Here is an 18,819-nt window from a genome sequence, read left to right as displayed (position 1 = left end):
GACTAATTGACATGCACTTTTTTTTTTTTAAAGATTTTATTTATTTATTTGACAGACAGAGACACAGCGAGAGAGGGAACACAAGCAGGGGGAGTGGGAGAGGGAGAAGCAGGCTCCCCGCTGGGCAGGGAGCCCGATGCGGGGCTCGATCCCAGGACCCTGGGATCATGACCTGAGCCGAAGGCAGACGCTTAACCACCGAGCCACCCAGGCGCCCCAACATGCACTTTTAAATGAAATATTTATTCATCGACATTAGGAAACTGAGAGACTTGGATCCTGAGTTGTGATCTTATTGTGACCACAGCGTTGATGTCTGATAAGGGCTAAGAAATATTTACAAGCAATCTGTATTTTAATTAACCCATTTTCTGGCACAAACAATTAGCAAATGCCTATTCAATTGTCTGGCATATGCATTTTTTAGATAAGATGGAAAATGCCCTGGTATGTAAAATTTCTCCCAGACCAGCTGAAAGTAATGATACTTAAATCAAAAGCATCTTTATTCAGAATTTGAAACACGATTTACATATTTAATATGCATAAACCTGTAGGAAAAGGTAAAGTGGAACTCAATTGGTTTATTTCTAACTCTGGAACTATCACAATTGGACTTCTTGACTTTCTCCTGACTGGAAGAGCAAGTGTAATGGTAGACCACAGACACATTCCGACAGAGTGTGAATATATTTCTTCCTACGACATGAGCTTATCTCTAGGAGTCATGAGAAGGGGTTCTTTATAAATTATACTTCTAACACTGAAAGTGTTGTCTTTGATCTTGTAGGTAAAAAGAATCTCTATCCCTAAGGGAATGAATTAATTCCTATATTTAATAAGATGCAATCATTAGTAGACAACTTCAGCGTTCACACTAGAACTATGCATTGAATTTTTTCAGCATAGAAACAATCTCATAATAGTTCTGGGTAATGGAAATCTTTGAAAGCTTGGCATCTATACTTGTGAGGAGAGACAAGTGACAAAGAGAAAGGTATTTCAAATATAAGGTAAATAGCACTACGAATTGAGGATAAAAATTAGTCGATTTCCATCTTCAACCTTACTCAAACCTAAAAACACTGCATATTCCATTTCGACAACTGTGTGCTTCTATAGCACTTTGTTTTTTGAAATGAGTACACTTACCGGAACCATGTCCAGGGATGTCCAGTTGCTACGTGGCTATGGCGAGGCATTTGAGATTCCCTCTGCTGTCAGACCAAGGCTTTCTCAGATCTCTGAAAAAGAAATCTTCCATGGAGAAGCCTAGAGGCACCACATGCCATTCTCTGTGGCACCCAGAATTTCTGCAACCTCTGGGTGCAAAAAGCCTAAGTATCCTCGTTGATATAACCACTCAGAAAGGGCAGTGGAAATTATGTCCCCAACATACTGCCAGACAGATGTCACCAGGCTCCAAATGCCTGCTGACAAGAAGCAGATTTGAGAAACTGTTAAATCAAAACAGATATCATTAATGGCCTAGTGTATTATTTCTAATGACATTGAACATACAAAAAGAAAACAAAATAATAATTCTTTTAGCTTACCTGCAGTATCTTTCCTCAGAAATGAGATTTTAATTTCATATATTACTATCTTACTTTAGGCACCAAGCGATAGCTTGGTTCAGAAAGCTCAAACTATCTTGTTCATTATTTATAAACAATATTAGCAACCTACCATTTTATGCATTTACTCTGAGCCAGGCACTGTGCGGGAGCGTTTTGTAAACATTAGCTCACTTTGAAGGAAGTACTATTATTTTACAAACGAGGAAAATAAGGCCTAGTGGGATTAAATCACTTGGTCAAAGTCACAAAGCTATCTGGAGGTAGAACTGACTTAACAGTAAGGCTTCATTCAAATCTTGGTTTTTCTTTCATACTAAATTTTCTTCTCTAGAAAAAGAAGAGGAAAAGAAGAAAGCTGAGAAGAAAGTGACTTCTGAAACAAAAAAGAAAGGTAAGTAACTTAAAAACTAACACACAAGTTGGGGTGCCTGGGTGGCTCAGTTGGTTAAGCAACTGCCTTTGGCTCAGGTCATGATCCTGGAGTCCCGGGATCGAGTCCCGCATCGGGCTCCCCACTCAGCGGGGGGTCTGCTTCTCCCTCTGACCCTCCCCCATCTCGTGCTCTCTCTCTCAAATAAATAAATAAAATCTTTAAAAAAAAAAACTAACACACAAGTCAATTAAGATCCCTTTACAATGCTACTGGCAAACTCTTTTTTTCTAGAAAAGAATGAATAATAATTAATAATTTTATTGTTATTGTCATTAACGAACATTCTTGAGATTTATAAATATTCCAAATAAAGTTGAAATTGATAAATATTTAAAAAGAAAAGTCATGCCTTAACACTTTTTACAAATTGTTACTGATTGAATTTTTTTCTTCCTGGGGAGTGGTGCTTAATTCTCTCTAATTCAATACTTCGTTTGACTGCAAATACAAATATAAGAATTCCTATTCATTCAGTTTAATGAAAAGTGTCTATCAAAAGGACAACTATTGAATGCATAGGGGCAAAAAAACTAGTTGATCGGTTTGCTGTATTTTGTTACTATTTGAAAACAGTGCATCTGGAGTCCCAAGTAAGCTCCAGAGATTTCTGAGCTTCTGACATGCTTCCAGTGGCCTGATAGCCCAGAGAACTTTCAATATATTCCTTTTAATGTCTTTCAGAAAAGAACTATTGAATTATACCATAATTAATAATGGCATTTAATGTTTCCATTGTCATGAGAAAAAAAATTTTTTTGAGCTTAGCAAAAAGTTTCTCCCTTCTTGAAGAGAAAACACACCAGAGCCACTATTCTGTAATGAAGGTGCTAATTTACTCATATTTGGCATGACTACGGCACTGATTTCGGGTTACTCTATAGAAGATGTATTGGATGCCATAGTGGCAGTCATGTGTGCCCTGACATATATGAGAATTAACTAGATAAATGCCTATAATTTTCCCATTTTACTACCAGAAAAAGAAGATGTCAAAAAGAAAACGGATAAGGACACTGCCATTGATGTGAAAAAAAAAGGTACCGTATTTTGTTTCCTTAGTCAGATTATGTTCACGATGCTTGCTCAGGAGAGGATCTTGGGGCAAGGTAAACAAATTGGGATATAGGTACTTAAATCTGTCCATGTGCAAGCCGTCAAAGCAAACATTGCACTAGACAAAATTAAGCATGCAAGGAAGACTTTATTCAAGGCTGTTGTAATACAGGAGAGAGGTCACAACTCATTCTGAACTCAATTTCACTGAAATAAAAAGCAGGAGGCTTTTTATGAGCTGAAAGGGGCAGAGGGTTGTAAGCCATCCGTGTGTGCTAACTGGCCCACTCAAAGCAAAAGTAAACTTTTTTCTTAACTTAATGACTTAATGACAGGAGTGTAGTTTTACAACTTGGAGCAAGACAGACCAAAGGAGTGATGTTCTTACTATCCCACGGAAACTGGGCGATTGGGTACTATTGTTCTTGATGATTACATTTCAAAGGGATGGAAAGAGCCTTTTAAAAAGATTTTTATCTCAAAGGAGCAGGGCAAGAATTTACAAATACAAGTCTTCTGAAGTAAATGCTCTTAGAAAAGGGAGGGCAGGAGCCTAAGGTCAGAAAGAAGCCTGTCTAAGGTTTAGGGAAGCTGAAGAGAACTTTAACGCCATCCTGGTGAAGCCATAATGAAAGTGAGAAGAGTTACATAGCATAATAACACCACTTTGCAAAGCTAAGAAGCTCAGAGAGAATAATGCAACCCATTAAGAAATAGCATTGTTCAACAGCTTAGATTTTTGCTTTATATTTAGTTGTGCTTTAATTCTTGTTCAAACATGAATACCGGCTTCTATTCAGGTTAAGCATAAGTCCAGGTGAAAAAGATAGTTGTCTTATACCAGGAGATATTATGGTTTGGTGTTAAGTGTTCTCACCCCAAATATTTCCTCCACTGGTGTCAGTGAAGCTTGAAATTCCACTAGAAATATTCCATTCCTTTGAGTTATGAAGGAATTGTCCTCTATTAAAATGCAGATCTCAGAGGGCCTGTGTGTACAGGGTAGCAAACTAATTCTTCTCAGTTATTAACACTTAAAATGAAGGAGATTTCCAGATCTTCTCTGTGTAATAATAGGCTGGAAACAATGCCCTAGAAAATGAGGCAGTAGGTAAGCTTCCGTGAAGGAGAGGTTGAAGAGAGAGCTTCAAAGTAGGCCATTGTGTGGAGAGAACAGGATTGGATAGCATCAGGAAAACCTTTTTCTTCCTAGGGAGTATATAGCCTATGTCGGGGTGGGGGGTGGGGTGGAGGTGGGGTGGGGATGGGGGGAACGTGATGGTGAAGGATCCTGGAAAGGGAGACGATAGGATGCCAAACTAGATACTAGAAAGTAGCAAATAGGAATTGCAGGAAATCCTCAACATCACGCTATAAGCAGGGTAAAAAAAAAATTATAAAATATTAAGAGTTGCATGATGGTACATGACTCATGAAATGCTCAGGAAGTGACCTCCAGGTGTTCTGTGGGTCTGAGAACTCATTGCCAAATACTTTGCATTCAAATTTTTATTATTAGGGATGGATTACTGTAGAGTCTGTTGTATTATCGAACACTCATTCAATTTGTTTGATTTAAAGCTTTCCTCATGTCCCTGGTGAAATATGTATCTTACCATAAGAAAGGGAAAATGCAATTCTGACTACATGATGATACTGAGAACTTGGTTGCTGGGGTCAGCGTACCTGTGCTTGATTATGATTGGGTGCTAAAGGGAAACAAGGTTCTCCTTTCTGGGCCATCAGTTTTGCCAGGTATTTGCAGAAGGAAGTTTTGAATTGTAACCTTCAAAGTATTCATTATATGTTTGCAAATGCAAAATCGGAAGAACACGTTTGCCAAAACTCAGTGATGTGTGTGGTTGTTGTTTTGGTTTGGTTTCAGTTTTTTAGGAGAAAGGCAACACACCTTTATGTACAGTGAGTGATGGGAAAATTCGGTATTTCTCTGCTACTGGGAGACCTGTGGTATTAGCCCAGCAGTCATGTCAAAATGAGGTTGTATACCACTGGCAAGAGAACTGATTATGCCCGTATCACTTCCCACGAGGTCAGAGTTCATTCATCCACTTCCTACAAGGCCAGGGCTCTTGTGCTCATCCGTGGGAACAGAGAACGAACTGGGCAGTTGCTCAGCACACCTGGGGAGGGCTGCTCAGCTAGTGTTGAAAAACAACTTTGGGGCTCCTGGGTGGCTCAGTTGGTTAAGCGACTGCCTTCGGCTCAGGTCATGATCCTGGAGTCCCTGAATCAAGTCCCGCATCGGACTCCCTGCTCGGCGGGGAGTCTGCTTTGCCCTCTGACCCTAACCCCTTTCATGTGTTCTCTCTCATTTAAAAAAAAAAAAAAAGAAAGAAAGAAAGAAAAACAACTTTGTCCTTCTGGGAACCAGTTTTCCTTGTGTGTTTGTGTGTTATTTTCACTTGTGATGACAAACAATACTGTTGGCTCTTAAAAATTAGTTCAACTTCGGGTGCCTGGGTGGCTCAGTTGGTTAAGCGACTGCCTTTGGCTCAGGTCATGATCCTGGAGTCCCGGGATCGAGTCCCGCATCGGGCTCCCTGCTCGGCGAGGAGTCTGCTTTGCCCTCTAACCCTATCCCCTCTCATGTGTTCTCTCTCATTCTCTCTCTCTCAAATAAATAAATAAAATCTTTAAAAAAAAATTAGTTCAACTTCCTAATGGAAATATGTATAAATTGTTTGTTTACAAGCCCTTAACCCCCAAATACTCAAAATTGTGTGTGTGTGTATGTGTATGGGTATGTGTGAGAGATAGACAGAGAGACAGATACAGAAGTTTTAACTCTTGCTTCTTTTTAGAGTTTAATAATTCTCCGACTGTATTTTCATGTGAGAGGCAATATGGTTTAAAAACAGCCAGTTTGAAACATGAAAGTAGTTTCCAGAGATAATGAGAGAAATTGAAAATAACCTGAAATCTTGAAGAGCTGGGGCACATATGTCATTTCTTCCTAAAATAGTTGGAAGAATATGGCAGAATGTAGGATGCTGCTACTCTAGCCCCAGAGTAGAAAATTTACAAGGCATAATATATGCTTAGATACTTATGGGTTTTATCATGATATTTTATTATACTTATATTGACTTTTATATTATTTACACTTATATAGCATATAAAGTTACCTATATATTATATTGTTATTTTATTTTATTACATTTATATATTATAATTATGTAGATGCAAATCAACCTAAGACTTAAATTCTATAATAAATGAGCCTCTACTGCCTGAAACTGGTAAATCACACTTTGCAAATGATCTATGCTAGGGAAAATGTGGGTGGAATTTTGCATGATATAAAATTGCCAGTTCACAAATTAATAATGGTTGGAACTGGGTAATTGGTGCATCAGGGGTCATTATAATAATCTCTTGTTTTGTATATATTTCAAATTGTCCTGGTGCAAACAAATAGCTGCCACTTAAAAAACGTTGTATGAAATGGGAAAAAAATTCACGAGGATATTTTTTCAGTGTCATGAGGTATGTTTCAGCCTGAATACCATGAAAAAGCGCAATCAAGAAAGGATATAAAAATTTTTCTTTTTTTTTTTTTTTAAGATTTTATTGATTTGACAGAGAGAGACACAGCAAGAGAGGGAACACAAGCAGGGGGAGTGGGAGAGGGAGAAGCAGGTTTCCCGCCGAGCAGGGAGCCTGTTGCGGGGCTCGATCCCAAGACGCTGGAATCATGACCTGAGCCGAAGGCAGACGCGTAAAGACTGAGCCACCCAGGCGCCCCGGATATAAAAACTTTTAAGAGGGCGCCTGGGTGGCTCAGTCGTTAAGCGTCTGCCTTCGGCTCAGGTCCTGATCCCAGGGTCCTGGGATCGAGTCCCACATCGGGCTCCCTGCTCAGCAGGAAACCTGCTTCTCTCTCTCCCACTCCCTCGGCTTGTGTTCCCGCTCTCGCTATGTCTCTGTCAAATAAATAAATGAAATCTTTAAAATAAATAAATAAATAAATAAATAAATAAATAAATAAATAAATAAATAAATAAAAAAAATAAAAAAAATAAAAACTTTTAAGAACCATCTCCCTATGCTTATATCAGACTTGAGCATTAGACATAACACGCCACTCAAGTTAGGACAAGCAGAAGGGCTTCGTACAGGAGAGTGGATGCATACACAGGTGGTGGAAGGATTGGAAGAACTGCAGTCAAGGGGCTGCTCCTGGATTGTTGAGACCAGGGCAGTCAGCCGGTCAGGAAGCCGCTTCAGTCACTGAAGCTGCCTCTTGACACCTGCAGGCTAGACCCTGGAAATGTTGAGGCCAGCCTTGGCAACTGATTCACATCCAAGTAACCTTCGTCAAAACATTTCTGCTTTTCAGTCTCCTGGAGGTGTATCTGACTGGTAGAATTACATCTACCGCAAGTGAGTCTGGAAGATGTGGGGTTTTGACATTCCATTTTTTCCAACCGGAAGGAAGTTGAAAGAGGGTACCCAAGGTCTCTACTGTAATGTTTTATAAGCTAAGACTCATATAATAAGAGAAGGTTGTTGAAGGCCTGAATTGCACAAAGATGGCTCAGTCAAGCCGCGTGGCAGTTTGAAGAGCCCATGAGACATACTTCAATGTAGTTTGTGTTGTTCTCTCCCTAAACCGTAGATCAGAGAAGCATGGTTATTCTTCCTCTCTTTATTTCACAAAATAACATTTTTGAAGAAATAATTTTCTTAATGCTTGATGAGATGATAATGGTTAAAAAAAATTAAAAGTTGCTTTTCCTTGTAATGAAACAATTATAACCTGGAGAAAACACATACACCATCATAGAAATGGGTCAAAACTATGATTCGTTTCTCTCAGATAGGCTTTTTTGGAGTTATAAGTTATTATACACTTTTTGGAGTTAAATTCATTACCACCCTGTAATGTTTATGAGCCTATTAATTATGGAAATGATTTTGACATGATAACTGATTATGGCATAAAATGTTTCATTATTACACTTTACAACATGATTTTTTTTCCCCAAGAATTATCTGAATATAGTATAAATTACAAGAAAGATCCTGAAAAACCAGACTAGTTTTTCTGGAACAGCTGCTAGAAAAGGGCGAATTCACTCATTCATTCATTCTTGCATGCATTCTTGCAGGAAATATTCACTTAATGCTTACTACCTACCAGCCATTGTACTAGGTGCTGAGTACACAGAGGTAGATAAATGAACATACGCCCTAATGGAGCTTACAGTTTGGTAAGGGAGGCACACAGTGAATTAGTGAACATAATGTCCATAAGTACAACTTGGGGTAAGGGCCATAGTGGAAACAAATTTGGGTAATGACAGAAACCTAGGGAGCTCTTTAAATAGATAAGCTGGTTAGAGCAGGCTTTTCTTTTTTTTTTTTTTTAAGATTTTATTTATTTATTTGACAGTGAGAGACATAGTGAGAGAGGGAACACAAGCAGGGGGAGTAGGAGAGGGAGAAGCAGGCCTCCCCGCGGAGCAGGGAGCCCGATGCGGGGCTCGATCCCAGAACCCTGGGATCACGACCCGAGCCGAAGGCAGACGCTTAACGACTGAGCCACCCAGGCGCCCCGAGCAGGCTTTTCTAAGAGACAACATTTAAATTGGAATCTGATATATTGGAAGGATCCAGCCATTGATGTGTGCATCTTTATGCGACGTGTGAATGTGAATATGATGAGTGTGTATGTGTGTGTGCGCATGCACGCACGTGTGATATATATACATGCAATATGTCTGAGAGGAAGTACATGTGGTCAGAATATGCAGGGACATATGTAGGTGTTTGTATTTATTAAAAGTGTAATAGGAAACACTTGAAGGGTGTTAACAGTGTAAGAAAACATTCTGATTTACGTTTTGTACAAGTATATACTCATTTTGATGATGGGTAAGAGGGAGAAAAGGGAAGAGGTAAGCCAGTTAAAAGATGGTATCATTTATTGAGAGGAGAAGCCTATATGGGGAACAACTGTGATGGAAACAATCTAGAGTTTCCTCTTGAGTATGTTAAGTTTCAAGTGTATGTGATGTATCATTCGCATTTTGTATCAGAAACTATTTTAACTGTTTTACGATACCAACTCATTCAGTATTTATAATAAGTGAAGAAACAGATTGTTCTAATCCTCATTATAAAGTGAATAACCTAAGACACAGAGAGGTTAAGTAACTGGCCCAGGGTCACACAACTAGTAAATGTCAGGGTCAGGATTTTAACCCATGTACTCTGAAGACACAGTCAGATATATGGGTCTAGATCTCAGATGGAATTCTGAAGTAAAGCTACAAATACAGAAATCCATATAGATCATAGTTATTGCCCTGGGCATAGATGAAATTACCTAGAGAGATTGTGTCAAAAGAAAAAGAGAGTGGACTACAGAATCAAGACCTGGGGAATTCCAACATGTAGAGATTAGATAATGGAATAAAGCAAAAGAGGCTGAAAGGAATTACTGGAGAGGTTAAAGGAAAAGCAAAAAAGTTAAGTATTAGAGACATTTCAGAAATGGATGGTTCAAGAATCATGAAGTCATCAACCTTGTGAATGCTACTTAGAAGCTGTGACAGGAGGGCAGGAAAGAGGAGAGCACCTGCTATGGAGTGAAAGAAGAAAGCCAGATTACAGGGGCAGTGCAAAATGGAGAAGAAAGCAGTGATGGTTTTTTAATTGTGTCTATATGAAAAAGTAGAGACTCTCTTTTGTCTTGTTTAGCTTTGTTTTGGGAGGTGAATTTAGAGCCTATGGACATAAACACAATGTGAGAGACTGATGCTCAAAGGGACAGGGGATAAATGGAAGTCTAAGATAATTTAGAATTCATTGTTCGATGAGCACATGGGTGAAAAAAATAATCTGCTTTTTTGGAGATAATGCCACAGATGCTCCAGTAGTAAAAAGTTGGTGTTTTCAAGTTTTGAAGAAGAATCTATCTAGATTGCCTTATAAAAAGAAGCATGAATTTGCAAGAAATACTATGTAAGATTAGGCAGCTCTGGTGATAAAACTAAAACTCCAATAGTAAATACAGTCTGAGTTGAAAGCCTCAGTTTTAGAAAAAGACATATCAAAATGTTCTTGATGCTCACTGACTGGTAAAAAGTAAGTTTGTGAGGAGTACTTTAATGTTTTTAAAGAATTATTCATTCATAAAAAACCCCACAAAACTCATAAGGTTATGCTGTTTTAGAGAATGCAACCTTATCTATTTCCATGGCATATTTTCAATTATTGTTTGTGGCAAATACAATTAAATTCTGCACAAACTAAAATCTTTGACTGTTTGATTTCATTTCTCTATGTAAGTCTCCTTTTGTCATTGAGAAATTGTAAATAATACTTTACAGAAGCATATAGCTTTGAATATGTCATTAAATTTTATGCCTAGCAGACATAGAATAGCATCTATTTTACTTTATGAATCTTTTGTAACAGATTGTTCTAGCTACTAGAGCTCAAAATAATTTACATGGCACAGATTAGAGACCACTAAAATAAATTAATGTGTAATGAAAAGTAACTTCCTTGAAATATTTATATGTATAGATATCACTGGGTAAGATAATACATAGTATCTTTCATATGCTTTCACTGTTAAGTTTTAGTTTAAAAGAGCAAATTTCTATTTTCCAGACTTGTATTTTGAAACGATTATTACAGGTTTTTATGCTCGCTCTATCTCTTCTTCTCTATTTGAGAAATACTTGGTTTTAGAAAGTTATCTTATATTTAAATTTTGTATTTTGCACCTATGTATTTGGGAAGGATTTGATAAATATATCAGCTAAGTATTATTTGTTAAACACTTTGAAATCTAGATTGATTTTTTCCAGAGTTCTATAAATTTTGTAATCTAGTTAATATCGCGTTACAAAGAAATGGATATTTCACACACTTTTGAGTGATATCAGGGCAATTATATTAATGCATGTTCTAAATAAAATCAGTAAAAAATTTATTGAGGCAAGTAAATAATGGGAAATCTGGCACAAATAGACTGGATATAATTAGTAATTCCCCACCTTGACTTAAGGGTGCTCTGTAATTATAAGGCAACAGTATATGCCTTTCAAGTTAGCATTTTGTTCCTGTACGGATTAGGTTGCAAGTCCGAGTTCAGATAATGGCAGCTTGACTATATTAAAAACATTTACAATGCTTGAATTGCCCCAAAGGCAAAAGAATATATTTTCAAGTGTTTTGTAATCACAGAGATGTAAGACAATAGTTGCTTATTCTCTAGAGGGCAAAGGATTTTGTAATGGAACAATAGGGGAACGTCTGTTGACTTGTTACTTAATATGATAGCTTTGATTACCTCTTATATCACATCTGGATTAGCCACATAGAAACTAAACTGCTTCAGAGAAGGTGAGGGAGAAGTAATATCATGCCATGCTGTGGTTTCTCTGGAGATAATCCTCCATGTTCTAGCTTTTGGTTTGAACAATGCAAAAGTGTGTTTGGGTCCAATGCTAACATGAAGCAAAGTTATTTTGATTTTAAAAAAAATTAAAATACATCTTAAGCCTCGGAAAGGGAAAAGGTTTGTATTAAAACATATTAGGCCTGGAAAAAAGGGACTGGTATACGAGTAACTAATTTTAATCTTCTTAATACTTACTATAGAGAATCAGAACTACCCTCCCAGTGAAGACAGAAAGAAAATAAGCCCTAAATTTGAGTTGCATTTTGTGAAGTACTTTCAAGAGGGAGGATTAAGATACATATGAGAAAGAATCAGTACATAGACTACAAGTATTTCTTCTCTGTTTGCATGGGCATATCGATGTTTTAAGTATTTCCTGTACCCATGTTAGATAAATTATTTTTAACTACAGTTTATATTCAGAATGAATTATTTTCTGAAAAAAATAAGAAACAAAATAATTTAATTTAACATCAAAACAAAGTGGTCTCTTGCAAACATAAATTAAATTTTAATGAGAAGATTATCAGAGTGGTACAGGAAGTGAGATATCAATTAGAAATAAGAATTTTTTTTTTATTTGCGAGAGAGAGAATGAGAGACAGAGGGCATGAGAGGGAGGAGGGTCAGAGGGAGAAGCAGACTCCCTGCTGAGCAGGGAGCCTGATGTGGGACTCTATCCCGGGACTCCAGGATCATGACCTGAGCCGAAGGCAGTCGCTTAACCAACTGAGCCACCCAGGCGCCCCAAAATAAGAATTTTTTATTAGAAGATATGGAAGGATTTTGACCAGTTTGTTGGGGAATTACATAGCCTGAGTTTTCCTTGTGATCTGAGATAAACACTTAAGCATATAGATGTGAAATATCTACTAATTTTTAAAAATTACATGTCCTAAAGTCTATAAGATCTTTCATTCTGTGAAAGTAAAGCCTAAAAATCATTAAAGTGGTATTTCCTTCAAGTTCAGCTTCTCCCAGTTTACCAAAAGCAAATTTTCGAAACAGCTTAGCAAATTGTGCCAACATGTATTCTTTTTATCAAGAGCATTTTTAAAATAGTAACAGTTAAATGTATTCACTGTTCTCTCATTTAATCCTTACAACAACTCTTGAGATGGGGAATGTGATGCCTATTTTATAGAACCCAGAATTGGAGCAGGTAAGTAACTTGGCCATGGCTTCCAGTTAGTAAAGCAGTAGGAGTTCACCAAAGAAATCCCACTGTCTTTTGCAACCCTCAAATATTTTTTTGCCAACTCTAGGAAATGATGATTGTAGATTGCTTAAGTGTCTTTGTCCTTTCTTTCTTTTCTGTTTTCCCTTATTAGTTTGAGGTCATATTGCAGGCAGGCATAAGCATCAAGGAAAGAAGTAAAGAGGATATATTGTGAGTTTAATTCTTTTTCTTGTAGAAATCCTGCTTTCATTCCTTCAGTCACTCGACAAATATTTACTAAAGGCATAATATTGGCAAGGAAATCTGCTAAATATTGGAGATAGATCAGTGTAATAGACATGGTACTTGTTTTTAAAGACCTTGGAAACGAGGAAAATAACTAGACATTTATAATGTACTGTGAGCACTGCCCCAATAGGGCGGATACAAGAGTTCACGCTGAGAGCAAGGCATAAGTATGGAAACTGTGTCTTTTTCCTGGTAGGTTGCCCATTAAACATTTAGAACAGGAATGCCACAGACTTATGTCATTAGGCATTTGACCTAGATGCATTTAACATATTTTTAAACAGGATGGAGATTGGAGCACATAAAATTTTAACAGTGGTTTATCACTGAGGATACTAGCTTTCACAAGTGGCAGGCCATTTAAAATAGGGAACTTATTTATTTATCCAATTACAGTTCTAGAGTAAACTCTCTTCAAGGTCAGCTTGACCCAGGGGTAAAATGATATCATCCAAATGAGATTAATCTCTCCATTTTTTTAGACTGTGATTCCTTGGTATTGGCTCAAATGATTGCAAATTGGCCATATCAGGTGCTGCCGGCCCTGCACTCTCTCTTGTTTATGTCTTATGGGAAAAAGAATAGGTCAGCTTCCTGAGAGGTCAAACAGAAAACCTGATTTGAGTAAAACTGGTCCTATGGGCCCATTCCTGAACTAACCTTTGTGGTGAGAATGAAGAAATAATCGGTCTTAGGTTAGGGTTAGTTCCTATCCCTTGAGCAGAGCAAATGAACTTTGTCCAAAATATTTGGACTGAAATTGGGGGGGAGGGAGGGATTGATTCCCTTATAGCTAAATTAGTGTAATAAAACCACAATAAAATGGAGTAGTCACTACATGGGAAAACAAAACAAAACAAAACAAAAAAATAAGAGTTCTCTTCAAGAAGCAATTTCTAGGTAGGGGAAATATATGTGATTTTAATTTTTTAAAATTTCTTTATAGAATAGAATAAAGGACAACTTTTTTGGTTGCCATCTACGGGGAGAATACTTAAGTATTTTAGAAAAGTAACTCAGGGTAGTATAGTGTGGAAAACAAGAGCAAATGAAGTTGCAGATTTCATTAATTAAAATATTATATCTAGAGAAAAGAATGAAGTCCTTCCACTGTTCTTTGGATAAGAATCTTTGATTTTAAAAAGATCTTTTAAAACAAATCAGATTATATTCAGAAAAGAGTACTTTGGGACTATGAAATGGAAACAAGAAACCAGGGAGAACATCAAAGCCATATTAAAAACTTTGATGTATTCTCTTATTTAGGAGTAGATTTACTCTTTATTACCTCTGAGAATTAGGACTCAATGATTGAAAATAGGGAAAGATAATGTGGGATATTCAAGATCATGTAAAGAATCTTTTCGGGGTTGCCTGGCTGGCTCAGTTGGAACAGCATGAGACTCTTGATCTTGGAGCTGTGAGTTCAAGACCCCCCTTGGATGTAGAGATTACTAAATAAAATAAAATAAAAACTTTAAAAAAAGGAATCTTTTCAGTCATTGAAGTCTACCATTCCAAGTATTCAAGCAGAAGAGAAGTGGGTATATCTCTGGGATTTGTGAAAATAAATCCTGTCAGAAGAATGATTATATTGAATTTAAGGAGACTGATCAGACTTAATTTTTCCAAAATTAAACATCAGGCTAAGTGAAACTGATGTCTAGATTATTTAACCTTGTAAATGCAGGGTTTTTTTTTTTTTTTATCATGATTTAAAATTTAGCCATCTGTCAACTTTTCGTAATTGGTTAGTTATAAAGAAATAAAATTTTGGTTAAGAGTTGATTCCAGGAAGTGAGGTCATAGCAAATGGTCATTGTATATAATCTGAATTCACATGCTCCTGATTGTCTACTATAGCATAAAACAGTATTCCAGATCTAGTCAGAGAATGTGTTATTGATATCCGCATAAATCCAGGACACTGTGAAAACAGGAAGTAAAATATATTATATATATGAAATGATGATTAATTGTCCTCAGGGTAAAAATATCTTGAGACAACTCAGTGGAAAAATTCCAGTGATAATAAACTTAAGGTAGGAGGGATAGTATAACAGTTACTTATGGTGCAAAAGACAGGGTCAAAAGCTTTCAGACAACAAAAGTGTTCAGGCTCAAAAATAAGAATTGTGGTTATGTGTTTGGAGATTTTCCTCTTTAGTTGAAGGAGTCACGGGAGCTTATATAATAATTCCTTAATTAAAAGAACTCTTTTGGGGGTGCCTGGGTGGTTCAGTCATTAAGGGTCTGCCTTAGGCTCAGGTCATGATCCCAGGGTCCTGGGATCAAGTCCCGCGTCAGGCTCCCTGCTCAGCGGGAAGCCTGCTTCTCCCTCTCCCACTCCCCCTGCTTGTGTTCCCTCTCTCACTATGTCTCTGTCTGTCAAATGAATAAATAAAATCTTTAAAAAAAATAAAAGAACTCTTTTGTTTTCCAAAAAATAATTTCAGTCTCAGGAAAAAGTATAGCAATTATGTTAGTCACTGCCCATATCCTGTTAGCTATATTAATCTTAGGTTGTAAAGTCACAAAGATTTGTAAAGAACAAATGAAAAGGTTAATGCTAAAATACATCAAGAGCAGAGCAGATAAAAATAGTTGTCCTGAAAGACACTATGCAGATGTAGAGGTGGGTACATACTCAAGTTATACAAATCATAGGACAAAGGGAAAAAAACCCACCATGGAACTGAACATGTGAAACAAGTCTACCAAGAGAATATGATGAAATACTTGGACCCTCTACTCCCTAAAAATATGTATATGCACCAAAGTTCTTAGGAATTTATATTACTTCCTACTGTGCCTCACAGGCAGCACAGGCTTGGTGGACATGTGTTGAGTCAATGCTGAGTCTTTTGAAATGATCCTGCCCTGTGATTCTATTTCCTTTTTAGAATGTAATTCTACTACTAGTTCACTCTCCTCTTTCTGAAACTACTGTTTCCATATGTTTCCCCTTTTCTCAACTTCCACCTATTTACCCTTCTTCTCTATCAGCTGACTATTTTGCTTCCTAGTTCTCTAAGAAAATAACAATTAGAAGAGAGCTTTTATGAGCTCTGACCATTGAATCTACTAACATCCTTCATCTGTCTCTTTGTATCCTTAGCTTTCTTGGCTGAATGCAATACAGTAGTTAAAATGTTCATACTTCTAGGAACAACCTTTGCACTGGTGCATAATATGCTATCCTCCTCTGCTAACTCAGGAATGTTGGTTGCTCCAGCACTTCTCACCTCTGCAAATTCATCTTGACTTCTTCGACTGGTCATTCTCAGCAGCATACAACATGCTACCCCATCTCTTATACATTAAAAAAAAAAAAAAGTCCTCCTGTTGTTGGTGCATCGCCCTTAGTGCATCCCATCTCTCAGATCTCCTTTAGAGCAAAACTATTCTTGAGCTGTCTACACTCTCCTTCCAGTATCTCACGTATCTGCTGTACTCAAGCTTTCGTCCCCATACAATTCTGGTTGAAGTCACTACTGACCTCCACATTACCAAAGCTGATTGTGAATCCTCAGTTCTCAAGAGCATTTGAAAGTTGATCTCTATTCACTCAGTCTCTGGGACCATAGTTTTTCCTTCTTTTTAACCTCTCTGGTCACTTTTCCTTGGTCTCTTTTGCTGGATTCCTCCCTTTCTTTCTGGTATCTAAAAGTGGAAGCACCCCAGGGCTCAATTCTAAGTGTCTTCTCTTTCTCTGTACTTACTTCCTATGTGATGTCATACAGTCCCATGGTTTTAATACCAGCTTTGTGATAATGAGTCCCAAAAGTCTCCAGCTCTGATGTCTATCTAAACTCCACACCTATCTCTTTGCCTATTTCGCATTTTCATTAAAATACCATTTAGATATCCCCAAATTAATAACCATTTAGATATCCCCAAATTAATATGACTTACAAAAAACCCCCACAGACTCAAATCTTCATACACAAGACACATACACACACCAGAATATGCTCGCTATACTTAGCTTTTTCTTCTTAACGGTAAGTTATCACATAATTCTTTTTTTTTTTTTTTTTTTGCTTAGACCCAAATCTTCTGAATCAAATTCAACTCATTTATTTCTCCCCCTCAACCTATTATTAAATCCTGTCACCCTCACTTTTGAAATACGTTTGGTAGCTGATCCTTTCGCATGATCTTTAAGAATCACACCAGTTTGTGCACCATCATCTCTGACCTCTATATGTAAGATTACACTACAAAAACAACCACAACAACAAAACCCTTAAAAACTCTAGCAATTTTGGCAAAGTTTATTTCTTGTTTATGCTATGTGTTGAGAAAGGGGCTCTACTTATCATAGCTACTCAGGGACCTGGGAAGACCCCACTTCCACTTGCATCCACCTTATAGAGGTTTCCGTCTCACTCAGAGTAAAATCTAAGTTCTCCACAATGCTCCAAAGGCTGTCCATGAACGACTGGCTGAAGATAACTCCAGGGTAACATTTCTCAGGCAGCAAGGTCATTAACTGAGTTTCTAACCCCATGCCTTTGCCATTTCGAATGTGTTTGAACAAATTTCTTTCATTTCCAATAGAACCCATAGTTCCAGCTTTTGGGTCTCACAAGTATGTGCAAATTTTAATTTGCTGTTCCAACTGAATTTTAGCCTCACTCAAATTTTATCAAAATGACAGCTATAATCAATGTGTGAGGTCTTTAGCTAGCAAGTGGTTTTAATAAAACCACAGGCAGAAAGCTAATTAATGTATGAGTTATTCCTCCTTGTGTAGAGAGCTTGTAAAAGTATAACACACATCAAAAGCCAGGATTTCATCTTTGTTATAAAATGGTTGCTAGGAAAGAATTTAGCCTTCATCAGAAGGATTGGATGTGTGAAAGTCAGCACAAAGGAAGTAGACCAGAATAACAAATTAGGAATGGGAAGGGGAGGTAAGGCAGGAAGGAGTTAAACACTGCAGCTCAAGAGACAGTTTTCATTCAGTTTGATGCATCAGTAATACTAGGTATAAAGAAAGTATCCTGGTGTGCCACTGAATTCAGTTAGGTAGAATTCATGCACACGATCAATTAAAAACTCTATGTTCTTGCCCGATGAAAGACTGTATTGACAAACAGTGGCAGTAGACAGTTAAAATCCTCCCCCTCTGGTACTTCTCTGTTCTCATCCTGCTCATTTGATGTATGGCTCTTCCCTTCAACTCCAACCACATTGCTCAAGTAGGGGTTCAAATCTTCATCACTGATCCACCTGCCAATGACCCTAGTTGGGCTGGAGTCTTGTTCATGGACTTTTGAAAAAAGACAAAAGGAAGATGGTCTCTTCTTGTTAGGTGGTTAAATTAAGTAATGAGAGCCCAGGAAATGTATTGGTCACATTTACACCCTTGTTGTAATAGACAATCTTGAAAATAATGCTGACAAGTAGAAGCGGAGGAAAGAATGATGGCAGAATTTTAAGGGGATTTCAAGCCTAGGATGCAGGTATCCCTGGAAACCACCATCCACTTGACCTCCTGCAATTAGGTTACATCATTTAATTAATTCCTCTGTTTTTTCAAGTGAGTTTATGTGGGGATTCTATCATTTCCAACCTACATGCTCATTACCAAATGAAACCTCCACACAGGTTTAGAATAGTTGTAGCAATTTAAAAACTATTAAATCATGGGGGTAGATAACAAATCATATCAGAATTTTGACGGATCTCACCTTGCTACACAAATTCTTATGAGAAAAATAATTCTTCTCTGACATTTATTCATACATGCTTATTATACGGTATCCTTCTTTTGAGAGTGTGTATGTGTGTATATATATATATATATATATATATATATATATATATATATATATAT

General features: G+C 37.3%; 1 protein-coding gene across 1 annotated transcript in view; it reads left to right on the top strand.

The window, feature by feature from the left end:
• The window catches only part of TRDN (triadin), a 386,087-nt gene that overhangs the window by 176,636 nt on the left and 190,632 nt on the right, over nucleotides 1-18,819 (top strand). Inside the window, exons 11-12 of the mRNA XM_034990493.1 lie at nucleotides 1,912-1,971; nucleotides 2,991-3,050. Of these exons, the coding sequence (XP_034846384.1) occupies nucleotides 1,912-1,971; nucleotides 2,991-3,050 (120 nt within the window). The remainder of the gene's footprint in view (nucleotides 1-1,911; nucleotides 1,972-2,990; nucleotides 3,051-18,819) is intronic.

The sequence above is a fragment of the Mirounga leonina genome, unplaced genomic scaffold (assembly GCF_011800145.1).
Source record: "Mirounga leonina isolate KUSES-001 unplaced genomic scaffold, KU_Mleo_1.0 Mir_53, whole genome shotgun sequence".
Taxonomy (NCBI): domain Eukaryota; kingdom Metazoa; phylum Chordata; class Mammalia; order Carnivora; family Phocidae; genus Mirounga; species Mirounga leonina.
The sequence above is the reverse complement of the archived record's forward strand: the minus strand, read 5'-3'. Positions and strand labels throughout refer to the sequence as shown.